Here is an 18,342-nt window from a genome sequence, read left to right on the forward strand (position 1 = left end):
GCCACAATGTAATATTAATGACCTTAGCCTAACAAATAGTAGATGCCAAGTGAATCCATAATTTATTTTATATTATATTCACTTCTTCAATTAATTTTCTTTCTAAAATAATGCATAATCATTTTTTAAAAATAAAATTCAAATCACAATTCTTTCTCGGTTTTCATTTTACAGCACGCTATACATCATGTGTAAGCCAAATAACATGAATGGGAAATGATTATGTGAAGTTTAATACAGTCAGCAAGCCTTTATTTAATCAACCATTCACAGAAGGGCCAAATATTTTTGTTCCAAGAGAATAATCACATGCTAAGAGCAGACCATAAAATATTACATAGATTTCTTGGTACTTCTATTTCATCCTTGTCATACCTATTATTTTTTACATAATCATAATAAACATACAGGAAATTAATAATAATAAAAAATCCTAAACCCATAATCAACCTAAGATATTTTCGTCATCATCACATCGGCCACTACCTATCATTGTAGAGTTATAATGGGGAAGGCAGCTCTCTGGCAGCTGCTGCTGCTTGGCTTGCTGCTGAGACCAGTAGGTGTGGGCGTTTAGAACCCTGTCCAAGAGTTCTTGGGGTACCGGCTCTCCCCGCCTTTGCTGCAGGGATATTCTTGCAGTGTGCAGTAGTGTTTTCCACTTATCCTGCACGATCCCATTGAATACCATCACAACCACATGAAAATGCTTTTGATCTACCAATCAACAGACTACAAAGGAACAACTCATGCTGTTTGTTCCCCTTTTCCAACTGAAATACCAAAAGCAGCAGAAATTTCCAACTAGCCGAGTAACCGTGTATTATTCATGTACAATCATACATCTATATAAACACATATTTATTGGGAGAAATCATGCAAGATTAAGATTCAAAAGATTCCTTGTAGTGATCTTACAGATAAAGCTACAAAGTTTGTAAGAGCTCATATAAACCACCAATCAACCTGTTGTACAAACAACTATGTGCCCGAAACAAATCAAACTACGTACACTGGTGGGTCCAAGCCATAAACCAGACCTTTTAAATTTTAAAAAGAAGGGGTTTAAACAAAACCCTTTAAGAAACAAACAAAGGACCTTATAACGGGATCAAAATATAACATACAAGAAAATATGAAAGAGAGAAGCAGAATTATCAGCAGGTAAAGAGATTAGCCCAAAATAAGAACATAAGAGTTTTGCAGTTGCTTTATGAAAAGAAAGTAGAGTTTTGACTTACCTTCAAATCAACATAAGTGCGATGCTTCGCATTATCAAAAGCTCTTAGTTTAACATCACGCCACCTGCATATTAATAAAGTATAGAGTGAGTGGCAAAGAAACCAGTTTCTAAGTTACATACAGTATATTCCTGATAGTAAAGTATGGTGTGACAAGAAAACAGTATCTTCTGAGTTCTTAGTACATAGTTTTCCATAGAGCAAGCATTCATGCAAAGTTCGGATTGGGTATCAAGCTGAATCAAATTTCAAAGACACAGCCACAGTTCAACAGCCCCTCATAGTTTCTTCATTTAGTTCAAACATACCTTCCAGTTCCAAGTTTCTCAACGGCCTGAACCAAGGCTTCAACTTCAGCAATAGAGAAAGGTCGACGAATTCTTCGCTGCGCAACTTCAGATTGCTTGGATTTCTTATGAACGGGAACTGCTAATGTTTCCACGCTCATTGCTGGTACAGCTACCAATGCTTTAGATTCAGTTGTGCTTTTGTCAAACATGTCAGCTGTACAATCATTGTTGCTCTCAATAAAGTTGCCCGCATTGGGTATGCAAGGCTCAGTTGAGGGATGACAAGTAACCTGATTAACTAAACCAGGATTTGCCAGATACCTAGCAAGAAACAGTATTAAATCATAAACTGAATCTGCACAATAACCAAAATAACTCTTATTTGATCTGACGGTCAAGGCTCAAGAGTATTTAAGAGAGATATGCATAAGAACCTTCAATTCTAACATGTAAAACCTAGGCATTTTTAATTACATGAACCATGGGATACTCATGCTACAACTTTCCAGGACTGACAAGCTCCATGCATTTAAACCATGCAGCCTCATGAATGAGAATACTGTTATCAGACAAAAAGTTAGCCTCCTCTCCAAGGCTGTATTCAGGAGAACAAAGTTAATCTAGAATACCAAGATTCCCATAGTTGCAAGTAATAGCAACGTTTTCCCCTTTTTCCAAAAATAGAAAGAAACTACCTAATTAGAAATGACTGTTCTTTTCTATATGTTTTAACTCTAGAAAACAACGAAATAAGACCCTTATTTAAACCATCATGAGTAGATATCTGCCAAACTTGTAAAACTATTTTTATTACCTAGCTAGAGGTAGAGGTATGTCATGGGGAAGTGTTAAGGGAGAACCTCCAGGGCATAAAGAAGGGGAAGCATGTGATGGGTTAGGCTCCAGGCTAAAACCTAGAGCATCCATCTGATTATCACGAGAAATTCCCGTCTGCAGCAGAGTTTTATTATCATCCCTAACCTTCTTTCCTTGAAGCAGTACACCAACACACAATCCACCTCCAAGTATCGCTGTTACTGCCTCCTTAACAGTCCTCTACAGGTATTTCACATCATCAGAAGGAATGTAGTGATGAAGCCAGCCAGTAGATGAGACAAGTCACTGGAATTATAATTTAAAAAAGATACTACCCAAAGTATTCATCATGGACTGAAGATATATGCTGCTCTCAGAAGGACATAAAATGCATGCTGATAATGAAACAAATAGAACAGACATAATTTTTCAAGGTCCAAATGAAGCAGAATTGTAGTAAGTAAAATCCATAATAGCTTCACTAACAGCATACAAAAAATTAAATGCCAAAAGTATCTGAATGCATTCTGTGTCAAATTATGGAACAGCGGCCAAATGTTTTACCACAATAATCAGACTCTGAGATCATTATACCTTCAAAGAGCCAACAGTTGCAGATTCTGGAATTTCAATAAATAATTCTGGTACCCTGAAAGATTTGATCCTGAGCTTCACTGAGTAAAAGGAAAGATATCTTGATGTAAGAACCTCTTTGTATGCCAGACACCAATCAAGTGAAAAGATACATATGGATAGCTCCATCAAAGGCTTTCATACCATGAGGATCCCTAGAGTTGAATGATTTGCGTTGGTCTGCTAGTGAAGATGACTCTCCAGTGACTGCAAAAGGTTTAGAACCAATATGCGTAATACTGATGTTAGCAATAAACACCAAGAAAAGAGAACAATAGTGACAGATGAAAAGTACACAACTCACCTCCATGCATCTTTGAATATAGAATGGAAGCTTTTCCATTGATATTCTTCTCAGGTAAATCAGAAATGCCCTCACTGATGGTTCCTCCATCTGAGTTTGACTCTGAGGTATAGTGTAAAAACTTTCTTTTTTTGAAGGGGAAGTTCCTTCCAGACCTTAGGCGTTTATAAGTGCTCCTATTGCAGTAACCCGACTTCAAATTCTCATCTGAAGGATCAAGATATCCATTTAATTAAAAATTACATACTTGTCAATATCTGATGAATGGCATCCAGACAATATACTCAAAATTGCAATGATTTTGATTACAAGAAGCCACATACCATAATTGGAATATGTTGCATTCTTTGATCTCAGAGCCACTTTCCAGTATCTAGAAGCCAGTATCTTCCTAATTCTTCGGTCTCCAATCCGAGGGGTTGACCTAAATGGTTCTCTTATGGGGCTAGGGTGAGTACACCCTGAAGATTTTTCATCATCATCTCTACTAACTACATTTACATCATACTGCTGTACGGGAAAGGAAATAAAGGGGTCGTGTTCCCCAAATGAAGGTGCCTTAATACTACTGTCTGAGCTAACTACAGCAGGGGGTTTACCATCCAAGACAAGTGGATCCTCCAAGGGGCATTTATCAGCCACTTCCCCAGTTGAAGCCTTATTAGTTCTATCCAGTTCCTCATCCGTCAACACTTTATTTTCAGAAACTGGTTCAACACAATCACCAGGTGTCCTAGACACAAATGGACCTGTCTCTACCTTACAAGCCAAACTTCCCATTTCATTCTTGATTTTTCCATTTATCAACTTCTGAGAATCGAGTCTTTCAAAGCACTCAGAAGTTGTTAAGGCAGAAGTAACTCCAAATTGGTTGCCATTTTGTAGGCTACGGGATTCCCTAGAACTATAATTTGGGTCATTAGTTTGGGGAACAAGTTCAGAAACATTGCAAGTTTCTAGCTTCAATGACTGATCTCCATCCTGCCTTTCCTCTTTTACATTATTTTTTTCAACTGCAGACTGATCTTCAGCATTCCATGAGTTATTAGAAGCAGGAGAACTTTCTTTATCTAGCAATAACGTCCCAGCTACAGTGGCCAGTAAATCAAATGCACTAGTTTGGTTGCCTTCAACTCTCTTTCTAAATGGAACCCTTTTCTATAAAAATAAGTAAAAGTAGTAATTTAAAATAGATCAGCATTTTCCCAAACAGAACATGGAAATGGAGTAAATATGAAATACAACACCATCATACTAAAATATATTACCCTAGCTGATCTGGTTGCTCGAGGAATAGCGGGCACCTGATAGCCATTGAATCCATAGTCTAACCTCTTCTGCAACACCATGTCTCAAAGATGGAACCACATCGAACACATTATAAGCAATGAATCAATTTCCAAGAGATTGAAAGTATATGTGATTATATCAATCAATGTCTCGACTAAACTCAGATGATTGGACCCTGATAAGAGATTAATGTAAGAGTTAGTCTAAAAGACATATAATTAACAAATAAAAAATTACTACCATTTAAGAAATAATTGGACAACAGGATTTGAAATTCAAGACATGACAAAAGAAATCAAAAGAACAGAAAATTGCACTCCTATAAGAAAATAAACATAATAAAAAGTAAAAACATATAGCAAAGTAGAAATCATATGCCGCTGCCAAAGACGGGGAAACCCTCTAACTAATAAAAAGTAATTACAGATTAAAACTGTGCTTATGACTTTTAAGCTTTTACTGGTTATTTTCAAATTTTACATGGGAATTCAGGCCTCCAACTCCAACCAAACTTTCTGGGTGTCGGTAAGCTTCAAAAAGATCCACATGATCTGATAAGAAATGGAAAATTCCATACTCAGCAGTCAACCCTCCATCTCCAGGTGGCCTTCAATGAAACTCTTTATACTTAAAAATAAAATAAAATTCAAACACAAGCTTTTGCATCAAACCTTAGATGGATCAAACTAATAAACTTGCCGACTTAAAAAAAACGTCGAAAAGGAAAGAGAACAGATGGAGACATTTGAAGAAAAGTTTTCTTTTCAATTATTTTTTCAAAACATCTAAATTTTCCAAATTGAGAAGAGAGATGAAGAAGAAAGTAAAGAGAAATTAGCAATTTTTTTGTTAAAAAGGAAAACCCTTAAACCACAACAAAACCCCGAGAGATCAGATTGAGCCCCAAATAACTAAATCAGGCTTCAACGCTAGAAAATGGAAATTCTTGGTAAGTTCGATAAATTTTGGTTTTAAGAAGATCTAGAACCCTGAAGAAAAGATCTTTCTTGTAAAACCAAAATATAAGACAAAAAAAAAACTGAGAAAAAAAAATTCTTTGATCATCTCTTCGGCTTTTCCAATAGGTTGTCTCCAAAATCGCAGATCGAATGCGTTATGACCCAAAATTATCGACGAAAGAAGAATTTATCGTTAAAAAGTGGCAAAATTTTAAGAATTTTCAAAAGAAAACGAAAAACAGAGGAGGAAAAGAACGGACATTTGAATGCTTAAAAGTTGTAAGCTTAAAAATATTAAACCTTTGGGGTCATTTAGCAACTTTCTCCTCGCATTACCAGCCAAAATCGAATTTTCCCTTCCACTTTCTCACCGTTTCTAGGCGGCCAAACAGAACAAACCCGAGAACTTTCGGGGGAAAGATAATCAGGAAAAATAAATTATTTTCTCACCTATAAGCTATGAACTTTTCGCTCAAAAAATGAAACTCGAAACCAAACTTAAGATCGCAGAAACAACTAACCAAAATGAAAATTCTCTTACCAGACGAGAATAAAAATACTCACTTCCATTTTCTACCCCATATTTTCCCCAGAAAACAGAAGGGAAATCTTCTCTGTGCTTATCAAGCAGAAGCCATCTGGAATTTTCTCTTGAAATGTCAGTTTATTTTTCTCACCAAAAACAAAACAATTTGCGTTCTTTTTTCCCCCCTCTGATCGCCTAAACCCTCTGAAAACCACTCAATTTTTGCTTAAACCCCAGGCCTTATACCATTGACCCCTAGTTACCGGACCTATCGGTAGTCACCATGAACTTCACCGGTTATAACCGGTATGAAGGAACCACCTAAAGACCGGTTCTTCGTTATTGGATGACCCCACCAGTGTTTTAATCCTCTAAGATTTCGACAGGTGTATCAAACTTAAATCATGCGGCTATGGAATAGTTGCAGCATCGAGAAAACCGACGGGTGACACAGAGAGTGATTTATTTTATATTTAGTATTTATAGTATAATTTTGGGGATTGGGGTTTTGATAATTGCTGTTTGGTAAGCCATTGTCATGTCCACTTAGGTTTTGTTTCTTAGTAAAGTTAATATATAATAATATTATTATCCAGAATTTGAAAAACTTTTGGCTCTAAAAATCTACAATAATTTTATTATAATAAATAATATCATATTTAAATTTTAAAAATAATATGATGTTCTGCATTTTTAGCACTAAATTTTACTGTGTTAATAAAATTCGTAACTAAATTGATGTAATTTAACATCGTAGGAAAAATACAACTTAAAATAGAAAAATATATATTTATAAGAATATTCTCTTTTTCCCTTATCAGATTCTTGTGGACGTGGAATAGTAAAAGGAAGACGATGAAGAAGCTAATCATCACGTGCGTAACAGATCTAGACCATATATTTCTTCTTTGTTTTTGGGAACACATTTATTTATTCCTTCCTTTAATGATTTTTTAAGTATTAAAATAAGCCTCAATATTTGGTATATTGGTATTATATTTTTTAGTACCACAAATAGAATTGTAAATTTACTGGTATCCTATTTATTTTATATATTTTTAAAAAAATTATTATAGTTTATATACATTTGGAATTTTAAATTTCATTAAAATTTACCAAATATTTTTCTAAAATCAATTCTAATAAGTTAGGTATACGTTTTATATTATATTTTTTTACTTATCATAAATACAGTAAGTAATTCCATAAAAATAAACAAATATTATAATATATTAAAATTTAAACATAAATATAAGAAAAAATATTTTGTATACATTAGGATTTTTAAAAATATTTTGTATATATTAAAATTTTAAACTCTACACTAACTTTAATATAATAACAAATATTCTATAAAATATAATAAAATATGAGACAATGACAATTATTTAAGTTTACTTGTAAAATTTTAAAAATATACGCTTAATGTAATAAATATTAATCTAATACTTAATGCATTAACATGAAAAATGTTACCTAACTATTTAAAAAGAAAAAGAAAAAAAACGTTATCTAACTTCTTAAAAAATAAATTTGAGATATGTCTTTTTTTTAAAACAAAAGCCAAATGCCAGGTCGGAAAATGCACAATAATCCTACGTGGTAAATGGGAGGCTATCATTGGTCGCTTTTTAGTCCACGTTATCAACAACGTTGTGGCTGGGTTTTTTTTTTTTTTTGTTCTTAATTTTTTTAATTCCGTCAAATTTCAACGTTGACGGCGTGGTTTACTTGCGGAATCCGAAAAGGCAGGGGGAGCGTCCGTTAAATTCGAGGATAAGGGTTGGGGAAATCGTGGCGGGTCCTACACCACTTATGGACCCTAAAAAAAAATTTATTGAATAACGAAAAAAAAAAAACAATTTAGGAGAGAGCTATGGGAGGACACTTGGTGGGACGTGCAGAAAGAGCGATTAATTAGGAAATGTGATTAAAATAAAAATGATTTACTTTTTCTTTCTTTATTTCATAGAGCTACAAAGGATGTAGTAGGTGTAACCAATTAAACTAAGAAAATTTTTCCTTACACCTTTATGCATGCCTTCCATAAATTAAATGTTTTATTCATGGATTTATTTTTTAATAATTAATTAGATGAATTTAATATATTAATAAAAGAGTTTTCGCATTGAATTTGATAATTATTTTATATTAAAATTAAAATATTTTTTAAAATTAGTCTTTAAATTTAGCAATTACTTTTATATTATGGTTTGAAATTTTTTATCCAAATTATTTCATAAACTTAACAATCATCCCACGTTGAAGTCTAAACTTTTTCTTATCCAAATTACTCATTGATATTTCATTGAAAACTCTAAAGTTTAGATCCCGATGTAGAAACAATTATCAAGTATAGGCTTCAACATAAGAACAATTGTCAAATTTAAAATTAACTTAGATAATAAAAAATTCAAAACCCAATATGAATACTATTACTAAATTCGTGAATTGACTTAAACAAATAAAAAAATTAATCTCAATATAAAAATTGTTACCAAATTGAACCTTACTAAAAACATTTATGAGTAACTTGTTTACTTTTTATTAGTTGAGGACAAAATTCGTGTTGTCACTACAAGGCAAGAGATTTGAATGGCAATACTTGTTGTCCTGTAATTGTTTTCCTTGTGGAACATGTAAAACTATTAGAATGGAGGAGAAAAGAACAATGGTCGCAATTTAGATAAAAAGTAATTGGTATTTTAGTTGCAATGTTTGGGATTCTAACTTTTGTTATGATTTATTATATAAAACATAAAAATTAATTTAATTTATATATAAAAAGGTATTAGAGTAATTTCATAATTAAATTTTGTATTATATGAATCTATGACTTTTAACTTAATAAAATATAAAAAAAATTGAATAATAAAATTAGTTTAAATCCACATTATTAAAAACAATTCATGTGACAATGCCATGATAAGTCTATCTTTAAAAGTGTATATATTAGTTGTTCATTATGATAATAAAGCACATATTCTTAAGCACAAGATAGAAGCAGCTATTCGTTTGTATTTGTATGTGTATGTCCAGATGAATCAGCCGGATTATGATTAAAATAATATGTTTCAATTTTATCTATATTTACATTTTTATAAACGGTTCGACTTTTTAAATATTTTTCTTATACAAATTTTCGTTACTCTAGAACAACGATGCATTTTTGTTGAATTTAATAAAACAAGTATATATCTATCTAAATGTGTTTACATTATATTTTTTGGTGTGTATTAGTCTCTATTTCAAATACTTAACGATTAGATAGTATTCACATAATTCACACTTACATTATAAATAAATTTCTCAAAATTTATTATGTTAAAGATTATAGTTTAAAGTTATTTATATATTATTTTTATATAACAACATCTATTATTTATATACAACTTATACTTTAAATTCACACTTATCCTGTAAATAAGTGTCAATTTATTCACGATTTATGATCTACTCTATAATGTATATATATATATATATATATATTATATTGCAAGGTTTTGGCAAAATAAAGAAAAGAATATCGTGTTATCATTACAATTTTTGATACATTTATACATACCACAATGGTCAAAGAATACTCACATAATTTACACTTACACTATAAATAATAATATTAAATCAAAATATTGTTTTAAATAATGTAATAAATCTTTTATAAAAATATAAATTAATTAAATGTGCTTTTTAAATTAAATATAATGAACCCATATATCTATATATTACATTATTATTAATTAAATACATATAAATTATTTTATAATTATAATCAATATTATTACAATGTTAAAAAAAGAAATGTATTATACTAATAAAAGCATTAACATATTTAATTTTTGTCATTTTTTAATCATTACTATATTAAAAGAGTGGGAAGATGATACAATTTAAATTTATGATATTTAAGTGTTAAATTAAAACTCTAATCACTGCTTCAAATATAAAATTATACATGCAGATTGGATATTATTATTTAACACTTAACACATTTTGCTTATTTTCCTTTCTGAGAATTGTGATAAACTTGATGAGGTGACATTAATAAATACTTTACTCTTTTGGTTTTAAAAATTTTGCTTATATTAATTTAATTATTAAAGTCAAATTTGGATTAAAAAGTTAAATGGAGTAATTAATTTTATTTAAAATAATAATTTCAAATATTATATCTAATATTATGTGACAATTGATAAGATTTTACCAACACAAATAAAATTTCATTAACATAGAAAAATTGAATTACACTTGAACGGACCCGCTTTTTTACTCAACTTAGCAACCTTCTTTTAATATTGAAATATTATTAAAACCCTTGGCAAAAGTTGTGTTGTTTACTTGATGAGTATGCTGAATGGCAGCATGTAAGACGACAAGCTGCTGAATATATATATAGAGAGAGAGAGAAGGGCATAAAAAAAGGGGGTTATATATAAAGATAGAGATATGAGAGAAGAAGAATTTGGAAGCAAGTGTGGCATTTCTTGACGTAAAAGCAATGACCAAAGCTGATGGAATATTGATGGTCAATGAAAATGGTGTGAGGTTTGATTAGATGACCAATTCTGTTTCATTTCAACTTTCACCATACACTTCCTAACATTACATAATCTACGGAAATTAAAAAAACTTTAATTAATTTTGATGTAATTAGATGGTAAGGATCCCAGATTTAGCTTTGGTAATTCATCCCACCTAATAATCACTCTTAAAATACTAATAATTCATTTGAAACTCAAATGTCAAAACTAAAGAAATATAATCACTTTTAGAATCCAAGGTATTTTTTTTTTTGAAAAAAAAACCTACTTTTCTTTCCATTCGCTCCAAGAAAAGCTAATCGAAATTGGAAAGAAGAAAACGAAAGCTCCACAAAATTCAAAGCAAATTGGGAATCTGTAAAAGTAACGAACCAATTAGTGAATAGGTTTGGAGGCTAATGGGTTGTTACTTGTTCCAATCATCAATTATCTTTTCTTGTGACTAAACTCTAATCTCCAAGGAATTACAAAATTGAGAAACAACCCAAATTTTAAACTTCACTAGGACATATATTTAACAACTTCCTCTATAGTGCAATTCTTTATTTATTTGTTATATATATTATTTGGGTACACTTTTACTTATTTATTTGTTATATTATTATTTGATATGCTAGGATTTGGATCAACTTTAAGCGGTTTAACTAACACCTTTAGTGAAAGGCAAAATTAAAAAAAAAATGTTGAAAAAATGGGACGCAACTTAGTCGATTAAACTGCAATGGAAAACCTTAAAAATGGTCAGAGCTATCGGGTGTGGTTTTGGGGTCAAAGGCAACGTTGGATGCAAAATTATTTTGGATGATGACCAGATGAACAAGAAAAGTGTGCATATTAATTGGATCTCCTCAAGATGGTACAAAATAACAACAGTATAACAAAACCCACCAACATATGAACCTATACAAGCTTACGAGTTTAGAATCAAATCCTGGATAATGGCAAATTCCAGCATGCATTTTTTTTTGTACATGGTTTGGGCACATCGACGAAAACAACCATGCAAAAAGCCAAGTTATGACTAAAGTTGCTTTATCATCATGTCAATTACTAAAGCAAACAACACAATCCCAGCGAGTAGGAACTATAAATACTTCAAAATGCCATCTGGTAGATATACCCCATGATTGTAAATATGTACAGAAATTTAAATCTGCAAGATTGCCATGAAATTTCCAAGACAGTTACCCGGATCATCTCGGAAAGTAGAACCCAGCAAAAGAGCATATCCTTTCTATCCATCTATTCTAATGCTAGTCATATGCTGTCATCCGCTATGTTTATGAAAAACACAAGTTTCTTGAGAAATTTGGAAGAGAAGTGATGAAAAAGTGTTCTGAAACAGTTTCAAATTTCCCCAGGGGTGATTATGATGGGATTATGGAATGCGGTACACTGCACGCATGCCAACAACATATTGCTTCTAGCATATAACACCAAACGGTTACTAACTGCGAAGTTTTAGAAGTATACATTAAAACACCAATACCTATTCAGTTGACAAGTTACCATACTGCCATGGGTTGAACTCGATTGAAGCCATGTCAACCTCATCAATGCTGTCTGAGCTATCTACAGTAGCCCGATGCTCAGTGTATTTGCCATTGAAACTATAGATTTCCAGGTCACCCCATGGCGTGGCTGAGATTTCATCTGTCAAATCAAACCATCTAGGAGTAAACTGATGTCCCTTGCCTTCTCGTGTCCTCTTTTCCGCTCTCTGCCTCTCTTCCAACCTGTAAAAATTAGCAAAAGGTACAAATTATCTTGACATTGTAAGATTTGATGTTCTGAACACTATGAGAGGCAAGTAAACATTCTAAATACGTAATTCAATGATCTATAGCATTTCTTTTTAATTTAACCATACAAGGAATTAATAGAAGGGTCTGAAGAGAAAATAAAGAATAAAGTTTAATATCTTCCACTGCATTCACTATTTTCATTTCTTCCTGATCAAGGTACAAAGAAAGCAACTTCCTGTTGAAGAGCCCCTCCTATATTTATTTTGCTTTGAACATTTGTGGATGGTCAATCCAGATGGAGAGTTCATCTTACAAAATTCTCAGAACTACAACCCTTAAGGAAGCTTATGCATCTGTTGATCAAGGTATTGACATCAAAAGTATACCTGCAAGTATTGTTGCATCACCATAGGGTGCCAGGTTCGTATTTTAAATGGCATTGACAATGTGAGATTAGATAAGAATAGTGCATGGTTATAGACTAAGATCTAGTTTCTGGTATTTCATTAAATGAAGCAAGACGGAGACATGTACTAATTGCTACAAACCCTTCAATTCCATTTCAGAAGTTGACATTTTCGATGTATGCAAAAAACTGTTAAGCGTCTTTTTTTTTTTTTTTTCGTGTGTGTGTGTGTGAAAGAGAGAGAGAGAGTGAGAGAGAGAGAGAGAGAGAGAGAGAGAGAGAAGAGAAGAGAGACCTGCTCTTCTCAGAACCGGCCTTGGATAAATCACCCTTCTCAAGTGCAAATCTATCAGGCCGGAGACGAGAGTCTGATGCTAGCAACTTCTTAGGGGCAGTGTCAAAGCTATTTATTTTGTGTGCAAAATATGTAAACTGGAATTTGTCGTTTTTTGGAGTATCAGCAACATGCCACACCTACAGACCAAAAATAATAATAAAGAAGTCATAAATACAATTAGTTCACTGGTCACGACTCTCTTGATGAGATTTAATGTAGGGTAAAATTATCAGGGTTGAATTTCGCATTTATAACATTAAGGTAAATGCATGAAGACTCAAAGGCTTTGACAAAACAAAAAGCCAGCCAACCAAACATTAAACATGAAATGCATCAAGAAGTATTTCAAGGATTTATACAATATATAAGATAGCCAGCCATCACCATAGATATTTACAGAGGAAAATTAAAACCTGATGTCACAATGCATAATTACCTAGGAGAATAAAAAGATGCACCCATTCCACACTGTAAAGAATAGGTTAAATAAAGCAGATGGCCACTATTGTATGGTAAGGAAGGTCTAAGAAAGAACCTCTTTCAATTCTGTGCCCTGAAGAGGTTCTCCTTCCATATCACATGGCTGATAACTCATTGACTCATTCCACTTCCCTGTCATCAATATTTTAGGTTCCTCAGCAGCATTATAAACATAACCATCCACTTCATAACGACCAGCTCTGCAATGAAATAATGCCATAGACCATAAATCAACCTCCAGTTCGACAGTAATCAGTAGCCAGATGCAACTGATGTAAAAGTGAGCATACCAGAAACACATATAATTGTAGAAATAGATTTAGGGGGAAATGGACCAATCAATTATATAAAATGTACGTATCTGACTGGCATGAATTGCACGAATAAATAAATTAAGAGTGCAATTTTGCACACGTAGAAGCCTCATCCGAGACAGAGAGTACAAGAGTGGATGACACCGGAACACAACGTGGTGCAAGTCAAACCTTCAAATCAAATTTCATCTCAGGGCACTCATTTTAGAAAATCCCAGATATAATAATGCTATTACCTTCAGTTCCATGTGAAAGTACACTGCTTATAAAAAAAGAGCATATGCTTAAACTAGTCTAAAAGATAGTATCAAGTTGTTAACAATACCCAAACCAGCCACATGGTTGAAAATAAAGCACAACTTTGTCCCCAGTAGTCAAATTCGTCATGATCATCTCTCCTGGTGAATCAACCCAAGTTCGTCCAAAAATCAGATTGTTAACCTTTGTAGGAGGAGGCACCAAATCTAAAACGACCCCATCTCTTTTAAGAGTAACACGTGTTCTGCAAAGAATAACAGACATGAGTATTACCTTGCAATAGACATTAACCATTATACCAGAAAAACAAGAAGACATAAGGTGAAAAGATAGGTTACAGATAACAGCACAAGTATTACCTTCCAACTGGATAAACATCAAGAGAATTTCCTAAAAATTTTGTCTTTAACTTTGATGTGACATCATAAGTAAAATGTTCATTTTCAGCATGCCCAGCACTCATTGGAGGATGATGACTGACCTGAAATGATAATATAATAAATAAAGAAAACTTTGGATGAGCTCAAACTGATAAAACTGAACATATGTGATCCAGTGTTGCTTTTGGAACAAGAAAGAGAGTGGAGAGGAAGGCATAGGAACCGCTAGGCACTAAGTAGCGACCAGAAACATTAAAAAAAGAAAGAAAGCATGCTTAAAATAATCAAATAACTCGAAAGTAACCTGTTCAGAAATGAATGTAATCCCTCCATGATTAACCATCTCATATGTTTCCCCAATAATAGGATTAAAAGGTTTCCATGTACGTTGGTAGGCATGGTACACAGATATAGCCCATGATGCTGTACAGGATCAGGAATTCCATTAGTTGGAAACTAAAACTAGTACTTACCTCATTAATTAATTAAAATTAATAAAGCATACTCACAGGCGTATACCAGCCGGAGATAGGGGTCCTCACATTCGTCTGCTTGGTCCAATAAGTAGGAGTATTCCATCAACTGTAAAAGGCCTGGAATATCACATATTGAAAAAGAAAAATACTGCATACCAAGTAACAAACCTCTGCAAAGTTAAACAAACCTCAGCAATTTTTTGAAGCATAGTCATTGGTTCAAATATGAGGACAGGAAGAGTCACCATTGATGTAACATCTGAACCTATATATTTGTGCATCATTTTCCAGTAGCTCTCTCGCTCCTAATAATAATAATAATAAAGAAAAGAGTTGTCAAATTATCAGCTTCTAAAACTAGTGAAATTAACGAATGTCTCTCTTGATCTCCATCGCCCGTAAGAAAAGGTTACAAGTACAATTAACTATTCTTAAAAGTTCCCAGAGATAGAGAGAGCAAAGCAAAAACAAGAGCATCTGTTGAATTGGTCTATAAAAGAGAGATCTAAATAACACGGTTAAAGATGCATACCTCCTGCTTCCATCTTCCTCTATGAGCTTCCTCCTCAGCATCTTCTTTTCCTCCTTCTGGATTTATGACTTCTACCCCTTCATAACCAAGTAACCTGAAAGCCATGGTAAAAAGAAAAACATATAATGCCTCCTTCATAACAGGCAAATAAGAAACTTCATTAGAATTGAAACTAAAAGGTAAAAGGAATCAAAGCATACCAATTATTCCTATAATTCACAATGACAAGAGGTAAGCAAATAAATTGTGCAAGACACTTCTAAAGTTATAAAATAAACCAAATGGACGATCTGATCACCTTTCTCATGAAGTCCACAAAAGCATGCTTTACGATTAAACTATAATATGAATTATGAAGTTTCCAAACACAAGAGGCAGTATATTACTAACTGAAGCTTCTACACCTAAGCATACATAGAAACTGAAAAGATTTATTCAATCAGCGCTCTTAATAGCCCAGATGAAGCTTTTGATTAGTGAGAATTTTTGACAACTTGCCCAGAAACCATCTAAGTTTCCTAAGCAGTAATCAACCATGACTTCCTTTAACAACCTTTAGGCGTCCTATTTGAAAGGCTACACTAAGAAGGGGGGAAATGAAAAAAAAAAGAAAAAAAACACGCAAGAAACAGACTGAGTTTCCCCAAACAGGAGGACGCTAGGAAAAGTGAAGTTTGGGGGGGGGGGGGGGGGACCTGCAAAGGACACAATTTACAGACAAAATTTAAGAAATACAAACCTGTAAAATCAATAGATATTCCCTCTAGACACGTAAATAAACAAAACTAGGAAATCAAATACTTCAAGTTGATAGTATATAATATTTGACATAGCCCTCTTGTTTAAAAAAAGAAATGATTACATAACTGGATTGACTTCCCTAAAGAAAAAGAAGTAGAATTGAGCTGAAGAATATTGTATGAAACAAGTAAAAAGTAGATTTCAATAACCATTGCATTGCATACAAGTAAAAAAAGCAAAAGAGTCAAGGAAGAATCGTAAACATGAAATCAAGTGCAAAACCAACTCTTTTGTTGTTCAATTTTAAACAACTTTTTGTTAAAAAAGAGCAAAATTAAATTCAAACTATTTAATTTGGAATTTTATGCATTCAAATGAACTAAAACAACACCATATTAATTGCCAAAGAAACCCACAAGTTTTTGGCAAACTATTTCCAGACGAACCGCGTTATTTTAGTTTAAAAAACGATGTACATTGCAATTAAATAATGAACCAAATAAAAAAAATGTCAAATCACCCAAACTAACAAATCCTGGAACAAAATTTGATTTTTTTTTTAAAAAACATCGTGTAATTCGAACAATCAATTATGGAGTTGATACTTAATTGAACAATCTCATCCAATTCAATGAAGGGAAAAAGAAAAACGTCCTAAGTAGAAAAAGGGAATTTACCCGTTGACAGATCTGTGCATGGCGTTGCCAAACAAAGATAAACCCGAGGTCATCGCTGAGAAAAACCCTTTATTCTGATCTTTCTTTGGACTTCCCATATTGTAAATTCCTTTTTAAAATTGTTCAATAATTCAACTTAAAAGCTCAATTGAATCGTTATTTGTTCAGCGAATCGAAGCAAAGGGACGAATAGAGAAAGGGAAATCGGGTTTTGAGAATTGATAAAATATTTTAGAGTGAAGAAGAAGAAGAGGAGGGTAGGCTCTGTAATTTTAGTCCGATAAGGGGGGTTTCAAAGGCGGTATTTTATAAATACTATCTTTCTTTTTTTATTTTATGATATTTTTTATGGGATGATGTAGTAAAATCTCACGCTCTTCGTGGAGAATCCGAGATGAAATATATTTGAATTTTGGGTCAAAGTCAAACTGGCGTTTGTGCTTCACGCCTCCTGAATGGGGATACATCGGTCTAGAAACTTGGGCTGAAGAACTTGGCCCATCTCTACACTCCATATAGCTTTTTTCTTTTCTTTTCTTTTTTCATCTGTTAACTCAATTTTGCAGTGAATTTAAATCTTAAAAATATTTGTTTTAGTTTATATAAAACACAAGATTTTCAAATTTTTATTTTATTATTTCAAATAAAACTTCATTTATTTTTATAAATATTTTTCAAATAAAAACTTTTATCCAAATTGTAAATGTGTCATAATCTAATATTTAATTGATAAATATATATATTCATGTTTGAAATATTAAATTACTACTCTTCCTCATAGTCTGTGGTGAAAAAATCTTCTTTTAAAATATTTTTTAAATAATAATATCTAAAAATAAATTAAAACTTAAAATTTTGAAAAAAACTTTTTAAGTTATTCATTATTTTAAATAAATTAAAATTTAAACACAGAAAAGGTAAGTTTTTAATTATATGATAATGTTTAAAGTAGTTATTTGTAAAAATTTAAGTGTCTTATACACTCTTATTTATTTCTTATTATTGTAACTTTGATTTTGGAGACAGTTGATTCATAATATTAATTTAATTAGAAACTTAAATATAATATAAATAGTTATATTTATATAATTGGTGTAGAAAAAATACAAAATATTAATGCTCATACACAAACTACTAGTGTGTTTCGATCGTTTCATCATATTTTGGCAGTAGTGGTTTATGTCTGTGCTTATTAATACAAGATTTTAATATTTTAAATTAATTTTAATTTGGCACTTCACTCGTTCGGGAGAGTATGAGGTAAAATCGGGTTATGTGCTGCCTTTTAAATACCATGTCTATTATTATGAATTTGGCAGTTAATGGACCGTGGAACAGTTTGTGGAACATAAAAGTCCCTACAAAGGTGGTGATTGTTGATTTTTGGTGGCGTTGC

At 32.3% G+C, this 18,342-nt stretch overlaps 2 protein-coding genes across 7 annotated transcripts; both read right to left on the minus strand.

The window, feature by feature from the left end:
• Positions 1-220: 220 nt before the first annotated feature.
• LOC108453412 (telomere repeat-binding protein 5-like) lies at positions 221-6,607 on the minus strand. Of its 6 annotated transcripts, none has more exons than XM_053028077.1 (11): positions 6,098-6,537; positions 5,834-5,939; positions 4,553-4,749; positions 3,608-4,442; positions 3,285-3,491; positions 3,125-3,187; positions 2,942-3,021; positions 2,346-2,587; positions 1,550-1,852; positions 1,242-1,305; positions 221-667 (listed from the first exon to the last, which is right to left on the minus strand). In XM_053028077.1, exons 3-11 carry the CDS (start codon positions 4,631-4,633, stop codon positions 446-448), a joined length of 2,097 nt encoding a protein of 698 aa, XP_052884037.1. In that variant the 5' UTR covers positions 4,634-4,749; positions 5,834-5,939; positions 6,098-6,537; the 3' UTR covers positions 221-445. The 6 variants fall into 6 exon arrangements, with proteins under 6 accessions (XP_052884037.1, XP_052884035.1, XP_052884036.1 ...); XM_053028075.1 differs by having other exon boundaries at positions 6,075-6,537; XM_053028076.1 differs by lacking the exons at positions 5,834-5,939; positions 6,098-6,537 and adding exons at positions 5,055-5,125; positions 5,246-5,306.
• Positions 6,608-11,879: 5,272 nt separating this feature from the next.
• LOC108453513 (oxysterol-binding protein-related protein 3C) lies at positions 11,880-17,324 on the minus strand. Its single transcript, XM_017751652.2, has 10 exons — positions 16,947-17,324; positions 15,529-15,622; positions 15,185-15,301; positions 15,030-15,102; positions 14,825-14,943; positions 14,500-14,621; positions 14,208-14,384; positions 13,624-13,768; positions 13,047-13,225; positions 11,880-12,336 (listed from the first exon to the last, which is right to left on the minus strand). The coding sequence occupies exons 1-10, from the start codon at positions 17,042-17,044 to the stop codon at positions 12,090-12,092; spliced, it is 1,371 nt and encodes a 456-aa protein (XP_017607141.1). The 5' UTR covers positions 17,045-17,324; the 3' UTR covers positions 11,880-12,089.
• Positions 17,325-18,342: the final 1,018 nt, after the last annotated feature.

Source organism: Gossypium arboreum, chromosome 5, assembly GCF_025698485.1.
Source record: "Gossypium arboreum isolate Shixiya-1 chromosome 5, ASM2569848v2, whole genome shotgun sequence".
NCBI classification, from domain to species: domain Eukaryota; kingdom Viridiplantae; phylum Streptophyta; class Magnoliopsida; order Malvales; family Malvaceae; genus Gossypium; species Gossypium arboreum.

Bases quoted from the DNA above. Each gene is read 5' to 3' on its own strand.
- LOC108453412 (XM_017751498.2), bottom strand. From the start codon at position 4,633: ATGGTGTTGCAGAAGAGGTTAGACTATGGATTCAATGGCTATCAGGTG. The intron at 4,443-4,552 runs GTAATATATTTT...TTATTTTTATAG, and splicing joins GAGCAACCAGATCAGCTAGG to AAAAGGGTTCCATTTAGAAA. The intron at 2,588-2,941 runs GTATAATGATCT...AAATACCTGTAG, and splicing joins CAACTGTTGGCTCTTTGAAG to AGGACTGTTAAGGAGGCAGT.
- LOC108453513 (XM_017751652.2), bottom strand. From the start codon at position 17,044: ATGGGAAGTCCAAAGAAAGATCAGAATAAAGGGTTTTTCTCAGCGATG. The intron at 15,103-15,184 runs GTTTGTTTAACT...GGCCTTTTACAG, and splicing joins TGCTTCAAAAAATTGCTGAG to TTGATGGAATACTCCTACTT. The intron at 13,226-13,623 runs GTTCTTTCTTAG...TTTGGTCTGTAG, and splicing joins AGGGCACAGAATTGAAAGAG to GTGTGGCATGTTGCTGATAC.